The 9,505-nt window shown below is 47.6% G+C and overlaps 1 protein-coding gene across 1 annotated transcript; it reads left to right on the forward strand.

The window, feature by feature from the left end:
• The first annotated feature begins 6,300 nt into the window (after window positions 1–6,300).
• On the forward strand, window positions 6,301–9,282 carry LRRN1 (leucine rich repeat neuronal 1). Its single transcript, XM_011364636.2, has one exon. It carries the CDS (start codon window positions 6,301–6,303, stop codon window positions 8,449–8,451), a length of 2,151 nt encoding a protein of 716 aa, XP_011362938.1. The 3' UTR covers window positions 8,452–9,282.
• Window positions 9,283–9,505: the final 223 nt, after the last annotated feature.

Raw genomic sequence — 9,505 nt, forward strand, 5'->3', positions numbered from 1 at the left:
GCCCATGGCGTGAATTGACCACCGGAGGAAGTACATAAACGCGCATCCCTGACGATGTATTTCTCTTCGTATCTGGGGGATCCACATTTTAGCTCTGGGGGATCCACATTTTAGCTCTTCGCGGCCGCAACAATCGCATCCACGAGATACTAGTTCCCAGGCTGGCCGTTTGTGTTCCACGGTTTGCTTGCCTGCACGGGGTGTCACCTCAACCACAGTGTGCTATTTGGCCTCCGAATCTCCAATGCTATTAATTTAAATCGCGCCGGTTGAAAATGTCACGGGAACGGTAAGCAGTAAAAAAGATGACTTTCTGCAAACGCTTGTCATGCCCGAGGGGGTTAAAGTGCTTATTCACCACTTCCCAGTCACCCCTGCAGGGCGAGAATGAAACTTAATGGCCAACTTGATGAGGTTCCAGAGATTTCTGTAAGCATCCGAGTGCTCGCTCTGCCCTGGCCTCTTTCCCAGGTTCTGGGCTGAATCCTCTCGCGTAGATTATTTTATTAGGTTACCATAATTTTCATATATGAAGGATGTATAATTAGCCTTCATTTTAGCTGTGGAAACTGGGACGCAAGGAATTTACATAGTGTGCACAAGGTAACGCCTCTAATCAGTGAAGTCGGAATCCGAAATCGGATCACCTGATCCCACAGACAGAATCCTTTCTGCAAGCTGACAGCTAGCTGCTTTTCAGCATAACTAGAATTTATGTAACCGTCACGTCAAAACTGTGATTGCTCGTTTTTCCTCTCAACTCCATAAGAACTTAATACGTAAGGCTTCCAGCCCCAAGTCCTATTAAATATCGTGGTTTTGTTAAACTAGCATCTGACCTGATTACATAGGGCTCACTGATGGTGACGACCCACCATAACGTCTGTTTCCTTTGGAACTTTATATTCAGAGCCCAGTGTCCCAGACACATCTTGTAGGAAAAGGAAGCCTCGAATTAACTATATACAAGGGTTGGCTGGGCTCTTTGAGACGTGTCCCCTGCCAGTCCCGGGCCTCTGGAGTCACGGCTCGCTGAAGGGGGGGCTTCTTGACACTGCCACACACGCTTGTGGGGCGTCGTCTGGTCACCAGCCAGGCATCTTCTCGCCTTCGACTGGCTTAGTCCAGTCAGCTCGAGAACAAAGCAATTTCACTGTTTTTTAAGTCGGTGCCAGCCATTTTTTATTCGTTGCAGAATTTAAGATAATTAATGGGTATGTCTGTGATAGAAGTTGGCCTGAATTATGATTTACTTTTGTTTCTTATGATTTAAAAAAAAAACAACAACACTCGGTTTACCACCTTCCGTCTTTAAGTACACACTTCAGTAGTGGTCAGCCTGTCACATCTTGTGCAACATCTTGCGAAACTGACACCATACCCCGCAAACACAAGCACCCCTCCTCCTCCACGCAGCCCTTGGCGACCACCACTCTCCTCTGCCTCTACGGCGCTGACTGCTTTGGATACTTCCTGGGAGTCGAGTCATACAGGTTTGTCCTCTCGACTCAGCCCTGGGCTGCTCATTTCATTTGTATAACGTCCTTGAGGTTCATCCGTATCAGAGATGCGACGGGATCGCCTTTTTCAAGGCTGCGTAATGTTCCGTTTTGTGTACGTGCCACGTTTTCTCTTTCTGTTTATCCATGAATGGACATACAGGTTGCTTCCGCGTCCCGGTTACTGTGAACAATGCAGCAGTGAGCACTGCTGTGCAAAGCTCTCTTTGAGATCCGCTTTGAATTCTTTTGGCTAGGAACCCAGAAGTGGGATTGCTGTATGGCAGAGTAATTCTGGTTCTGATGTTTTGGGGAACCTCCATTCTGCTTTCCATAGTGGAGGCACCATCTGCAGTGCACGAGGGTTTCTCCACATCCTCACCAGCTCTTGTTATTTCCTGTTCTTTTGATGGTGGCCATTCCCATGGGCGTGAGGTGACGTCTCATTGTGGTTTTGATGTGTATTTCTCTTGTGATTAGTGATACTAAGCACCCTTTCATATGCTTCTTAGCCATTCGTATGTCTTCTTTAGAGAACTGTCTATTCCGATCCCTTGCCTGTTTTTTAATCAAATATTTGAGGGACTTTTTGAGTGGTAGTTGGTGTTTTAGAGCTGCAGGAGTCCTTATGTATTCTGGACATTAACCCCTTATCGGATTTATGATTTGCAAATATTTTCTCCCATTCCGTAGACTGTCTTTTCATTCATTATTGTTTCCTTTGAGATGCGGAAGCTTTTAAGTTTGATTTGGTCCCCGTTGTCTATATTTGCTCCTGTCGCCTGTGCTTTTGGTGTCACGGTCAAGAGATCATTAGCAAATCCAATGTTCTGAAGCATTTCTCCTGTTTCCTTCTAAGAGTCTTCTAGATTTAGGTCTTACACGTAGGTCTTTAAGCCATTTGAGTTAAGTTTTATATGTGATGTGGGGTACGGGTCTAACTTCATTCTTTTGCATGTGGACGTCCTATGCTCTTTGTTGAAGAGACTGTCCTTTCCTCATTGTGTAGACTTGGCACTTTTGTCAAAGATCATTTGATCACATCCAGAAGAGTTTATTTCCAGGCTTGCTCTCCCATTGGCCTGTATGTCTGTCTTTATGTAAGTACCACACCATCTTGGTTACTGTTGCTTTGTTGTATGTTTCGAAGTGTGAGGCCTTGAACTTTGTTCTTATTCAAGATTGTTTTGGCTATTTGGGGTTCCTTAAGAGTCCATATAAATTTTAGGATTTTTTTCTCTTTCTGCAAAAATTGGCATTGGGATTTTGATAGGGATTGCCTTGAAGCTGTAGCTCACTTTGGGTAGTATGGACATTTTAACAATATTAAATCTTCTAATCGATGAATGTGGGATATCCTTCCGTTTATTTGTATATTTTGTTTCTTCCGGCAATGTTTTGTAGTTTCGAGTGTAAAAGTCTCTTGCCTCTTTGGTTAAGCTTATTCCTAAGTATTTTATTCTTTTTGAGGCTATTGTAACTTGGATTATTTTCTTAATTTCCTTTTGGGATTCGTCATTGTCGGGGTCTAGAAACCGATTTTTATAAGTTTATTTTTTGCATCCTGCAAATTCGCCGAAATCATTTATTTAACAGTTTGAGGGGGTTTTTTGTGACATCTTTCGGGTTTTCTATGAGAGAGAGCATATCATATGCAAATGGACAATTTAACTAGTTCCTTTCCAATTTGGATGTCATTTCTTTCTTTTTCCTGTCTACTTCCGGCTGGGACTTCTGGCTGGGACCTCCAGCACTAAGTCGACTAGAAGTGGCTAGAATGAGCATCCTTCCATTGATTCTGATCTGACAGGAAATGCTTCCACTCTTACGAATGAATGCAATGTCAGCTGTGGGCCCTTCACATACGGCTTTTACTATGTTGAGGCCGTTTCCTTTTATTCCTAGTTGGTTGTGTGTTTTTATCATGAAAGGGTGTTTCATTTCGTTGAACGCGTTTTCTGCATCATGATATCAGTCCGTTTTTTCTTCTCTTATTGTGATCATGGATTTACTTTCAAACGCTGTTAGTGCCTGGCTCCCGAGACATGCCTTATGTTTTAAATGTAGAAAATGGTTGAAGAACTCCATGTAGCTTTGTTCTGTGGACAGTGTCATGCTCAAAAATTAGGCTGGGGAAATAGGCTGAAGAGAAATCGGAATGGTATACAAATAGAAACGTCTTGAACACCTCCTTTCATGGTAAGGAACTTTCATTCTCTGCTCCCAAAGGAGCCGGATGCATGTTTGGGAGAAGAAGATGTCTTCCCTCTGTGTTGGATCCGCTATCTGACATTCCGAGCTCGCGGGGCTCCCTTGCTTTCTTGTTTAAAAAGATGTGTGTGTGTGTCGAGGAGAAATTCGAGTATCGCAATACAATTACCTCAGATCACATAAATTAAACTACAGTGGAGGCGTTCCTCACGAAAATATTCCAAGCGTTGCCCCACAAAAGATACTTTTCAGTGGCAGCAGGTGGATTCGGGGCTCCCACGCAGCGTTAACACATATTTTATACTTACTGCTAAGCTTCCTTAAATTCGGTCCAAACATAACAACTGGTGGACATTCCATCTGGGAGTAATGAAAAGTTGACTTATTCTTTTGGTTTTTCTACATTGAATTCAGACTCAGGAATAACGTGAGGCAGAAATTTTCTTCACTGAATCTTAAGTACCTGTCTTAAGATTACTGTAACTGGAGACAGTTAAATGAACACATACTCAGAAAATAACATATTCTGAGTATTATTACCTGAGTAACATAATACCTGAGTATTATGTTATTCTCTGAATATGTGCTCATCTTATAGAATTTCGTGATAAGCGTCGGAATCGGGTAGTTTATAACACTGACGAGTTTCGCGCATGTGTAACACGTGGTGAAGGACCCGGCCTGGGGGAGGGGAACGCCGTTGAGTTTCCTGCGCACAGAGGTGGGCAGGTGCCCGGCGGCAGCCAGACACCCACTTCCTTCTCCTCTGTCCACACTGCCAGGCCTGGACCGCGTGGTTTTTTTTAAAACCATGTCTTGTTGGACCCGTAACTTGGTTTGCTTGCGGCACAGAATAACCACAACGACGAAATCGAGGACTTTTCCTTCTTTCTACTGGCGCAGGACGAATCCAGAACTTCCCGGACTGGCCCCCTGTATTGTCATATTTCCCGGTCAATCACAAGGATAACTGCGTTTTGCCACGTAAAAAGGTAAGGACAGCTACCACGACCCGAAAGCTCGCGTGGTGAACGCTGGGCTTGAAGCACACACGGGCTCTGTTTCGCTGAAGCCTCACAGTGACCTTATGAGGGGACAGAAGACGTGAGTCACAGGAGTCCTCAAAGCCGAAGTTCATGACAGAAAGAGAAATGTCAGAAAACGTGCAGCTGCTTTTAACACCTCAGCAGGCGACTAGCCTGGTCTTGAGGAAGCAAGACAGACGCTGGGTCCACACCGCCTTTTACAGGCACCTAGAACCCAGAGCGCGAGAACCACGGACCGCTGTTATCCTTACCCGCAGGCGGGCGATACGCGTCTGTCCTCGGAAGACCTCGCGGGAACCCGCGGGTGACGGCTACATGAAATCCTTGTTGTGCCTGTCCTCCCAAAACCACTACTGAGCCAGAAGGACACGAAGGTCATTGACTTTTACGAGCGTTTACTATCCATCGGGCACCACACCAGGAACTCTACCTGGATGCTTTTCCTTCTCTCAAGGATCCTCCGAAGAGAGGGACCTTCATGGCCAACCCTGTTTTATGGTGGAGGAAGCCAAGGTTAAAGGACGTAGCCAGTGTATCCAATGGATCCGTGGTCTATAGCTACTGAGTAGCCAGTGACGTCTCCATGAGATTGATGCATTTAGACATGCGATATGTATAAATACGCTTGTGTTTTTTATGAAGACCAGCGGCATAGTGGAATAGAGTCTTTTTACTCTTTCAGTCAAAATCAGATGTGGCTATTAGAATATAAGAAAAACTGATATTGTCCTTTCGTAGTTGTGTTGAATTAATTTGTCTGCATAAGAATAATTGAGCTAGAAGGGCATTGGCTGAACGTCTACAGAATGTACTATCAGGAAAAGAATTTCCGAAAACAAATTATAATGTAAATAAATAAAAATGAACTTTGAATCTTTAGTACAATGCCTTTCGTGTTTTGCTTTTGACTTTTTTTTTGGGGGGGGGGGAGCCATGAATATATGTTGTTTCTAAAGTCATCTTGGTTTTTAAAGAAATGACATGTGTGGGTTTTTCGGAGCCTTCTGATTAAGTGCGTGTGTATGCGTGTGTGTGCGCGCGCACGTGTGTCCGTGTGATGATTTTACCCGATGTTATAAGTGCTCCCGACTTAATTGTAAGGTGGCAACTAGTTTAGCGTAGTGAGTGGACTATAGTAAAAGTGTCCTGCAGTTTCAAAGCCCGTTTAGTTATTTCGAACATCCGGCTGTTAGATTTGCAAGTGACTGTGCCTTTTGAACAGACCGAAGAAAGCCTATGATATAGGACGTACGAGGAGTGACCATAACGTCTGTCCCCTGTCATTTCCAGGCACATCTCCAGACTCTGATCCGGCCCAGGTGACTTGCCCGCAACTGGGAGACGGGCTGCCCGACTGCCCGTGCTCTCTGCCTTTTGCAAACTCCAGAAGACAGTCCCTTCGGGCTCTGAAACTCTCCGCAGCTCAACCGTGACTTCGCTCAGACGTTCACATGTTCGGCTCGCCGTCCCGCGTATAGCTGTACAGGGCTCGCCTTGCGTTAAAACTCGGGGGTGCCAGGGGCTGAGCTTGCCCGGGAGGCAGCATGGCCAGGATGAGCTTGGCCTTGGCAGCCGGTCGACTGGTGCTGGGCGTGCTGGCGACGTCGCTGCCCGGGGCCGCCCTGCACAGCGGTGAGTGCCCGCAGCTGTGCGTGTGCGAAATCCGGCCCTGGTTCACGCCGCAGTCCACGTACAGAGAGGCCGCCACCGTGGACTGCAACGACCTCCGCCTGACCGGGATCCCCGGCAACCTCTCCAGCGACACGCAGGTCCTTCTCCTGCAGAGCAACAGCATCGCCAAGACCGTGGGCGGGCTGCAGCAGCTCTTCAACCTGACCGAGCTGGACTTCTCCCAGAACAACTTCACGGACATGAAGGAGGTGGGGCTGGCCAACCTGAGCCAGCTCACCACGCTGCACCTGGAGGAGAACCAGATCACCGAGATGCCCGACCACTGCCTGCAGGGCCTCAGCAGCCTGCAAGAGCTCTACATCAACCACAACCAGATCAGCACGATCTCCGCCAATGCCTTCGCGGGCTTAAGAAACCTCCTGAGGCTGCACCTGAACTCTAACAGGCTGCGGGTCATCGACAGCCGCTGGTTCGACGCGACGCCCAACCTGGAAATCCTCATGATCGGGGAGAACCCCGTGGTCGGGATCCTGGACATGAACTTCAGGCCCCTCTCCAATCTGAGAAGCTTGGTTCTGGCAGGGATGTATCTCACGGACGTCCCCGGGAACGCGCTGGTGGGCCTGGACAGCCTCGAGAGCCTGTCTTTTTACGATAACAAACTGGTCAGGGTCCCGCAACTCGCCCTGCAGAAAGTCCCAAACCTGAAATTCTTAGACCTCAACAAAAACCCCATCCACAGAATCCAGGAGGGAGACTTCAGGAACATGCTTCGGCTGAAGGAACTGGGGATCAACAACATGGGGGAGCTCGTGTCCGTGGACCGCTACGCCCTCGATAACCTGCCGGAACTCACCAAGCTGGAAGCCACCAACAACCCCAAGTTATCTTACATCCACCGCTCGGCTTTTCGGGGTGTCCCTGCGCTGGAGAGCTTGATGCTCAACAACAACGCCCTGAACGCCGTCTACCGGAAGACGGTGGAGTCCCTGCCCAACCTGCGTGAGATCAGCCTGCACAGCAACCCCCTGCGCTGTGACTGCGTCATCCACTGGGTCAGCTCCAACCAGACCAGCATCCGCTTCATGGAGCCCCTGTCCATGTTCTGCGCCATGCCGCCCGAGTACCGGGGGCAGCAGGTGAAGGAGGTTCTGATCCAGGACTCGAGCGAGCGCTGCCTCCCCATGATCGCCCACGACACGCCCCCAGCCCACCTGGACGTGGACGTGGGCGCGACGGCGCTCCTGGACTGCCGGGCCATGGCCGAGCCCGAGCCCGAGATTTACTGGGTCACGCCCCTCGGGAATAAGATAAGTGTGGAAACCCCGTCGGATAAATACGCGCTCAGCAGCGAGGGCACCTTGGCAATATCTAGCGTGCAAACTGAAGACTCGGGAAGGTACACCTGTGTCGCCCAGAACGTCGAAGGGGCAGACACTCGCGTGGTGACAGTTAAAGTCAACGGAACCCTTCTGGATGGCGCCCAGGTGCTGAAAATCTACGTCAAGCAGACGGAATCTCATTCCATTCTGGTGTCCTGGAAGGTGAATTCCAACGTGATGACGTCGAACTTGAAGTGGTCGTCTGCCACCATGAAGATCGACAATCCCCACATCACGTACACCGCCAGGGTGCCGGTAGACGTCCACGAGTACAACCTCACTCACCTGCAGCCCTCCACCGACTACGAAGTGTGCCTCACCGTGGCCAGCCTCCACCAGCAGACCCAGAAGTCGTGCGTGAACGTCACGACCAAAACGGCCGCCTTCGCGCTGGACGTCTCCGACCAGGAGACCAGCACCGCCCTCGCCGCCGTGATGGGGTCCATGTTCGCCGTCATTAGCCTTGCGTCCGTGGCCGTGTACGTTGCCAAACGGTTCAAGAGGAAAAACTACCACCACTCGTTAAAAAAGTACATGCAAAAGACCTCTTCCATCCCGCTGAACGAGCTGTACCCCCCGCTCATTAACCTCTGGGAGGGCGACCCCGAGAAGGACAAAGACGGCCCCGCCGACGCCAAGCCCCCCCAGGTCGACACGTCCAGAAGCTACTACATGTGGTGACTCAGTGGGTATTCTGCTTCTGGTAGTAAGGAGCACAAAGACGTTTTTGCTTTATTCTGCAAAAGTAACACGTTGAAGACTTTTGTATTTTTGACTCGGCTGGTGTGCGGCAGGGTGGAGAGGACGGGGTGGACACGTCCAGTTTTTTTAGTATAGCGTATCGCAGAGGGCGACGCGGCTGGCAGCGTCTCTGGGCTTCCAGTCTGTGTTTGGTTTTGATTCTGATCGTTATTATAATTATTATTATATTATTATTATTATTTTGTTTTAGTTGTTGTGCTAAACTCAGTAATGCTATTCTAACGACACCGCTCAATAAAATGTTTGACAGGTTGGGGTTCCCTGTGCTTTTACCGGCAGCAGCACTCCGTCTTCTGAAGCCATCGGTAGAAAGTACCACGTCCTCTGAAAAGCTAACGTACAGTCGTGAAGCAGCACTGAACCTTCTGTAGCAACCTGGTCCGCAGACTTTTCGCTCCAGAAGCTAAGGCTAGACCTGTTTGCTACCCCGAATGATGTTAGTTGACCGTACTGTAATGTTGTATCAACTGAATTGAATGTTTGCCTTTGAACATTTACGTTTCTTTTTTCTTTTTTCTTTTTTTCTTTTTTTGTAATAGCTAAAGGGGCTTAGGACAAGCTAACAGGCAATAGAAATATGAATATCAGATTTTTTAATGTAACAGACTACATGTTAATTGTTACCTTATTCTTTTTATCTTTAGTAGACACTTAAAAGAAAAGACAATACTTTTGTTGTGTTTAACTCACCAACACGTGGTGTATAATGAAGACGGAACTATAATAAATTAGTTTTGTTCTGATTTTCTAGAACATGTGCAATAATATATCATTTATGGTTCTTGCTGGTGGCAGTGGCGATATTTTTCACACCCCCTCAAAATAACTACCAAAATAAATCAACTACAGCACGATGCTTTTAAAAACCAGGCCCTAAAAAATTCTGAATTCTTTTTCTAAGGGAAGAAATGTCTATTTTAATGAAGATATTTTAATGAACGTGATTTCTATATTTTAAATATAACTGACCAGA

This window comes from Pteropus vampyrus, unplaced genomic scaffold (genome assembly GCF_000151845.1).
Source record: "Pteropus vampyrus isolate Shadow unplaced genomic scaffold, Pvam_2.0 Scaffold100, whole genome shotgun sequence".
Classification (NCBI taxonomy): Eukaryota; Metazoa; Chordata; class Mammalia; order Chiroptera; family Pteropodidae; genus Pteropus; species Pteropus vampyrus.

What these genes read in the sequence shown, in the direction of transcription:
- LRRN1 (XM_011364636.2), top strand. Translation starts at nt 6,301, where the DNA reads ATGGCCAGGATGAGCTTGGCCTTGGCAGCCGGTCGACTGGTGCTGGGC.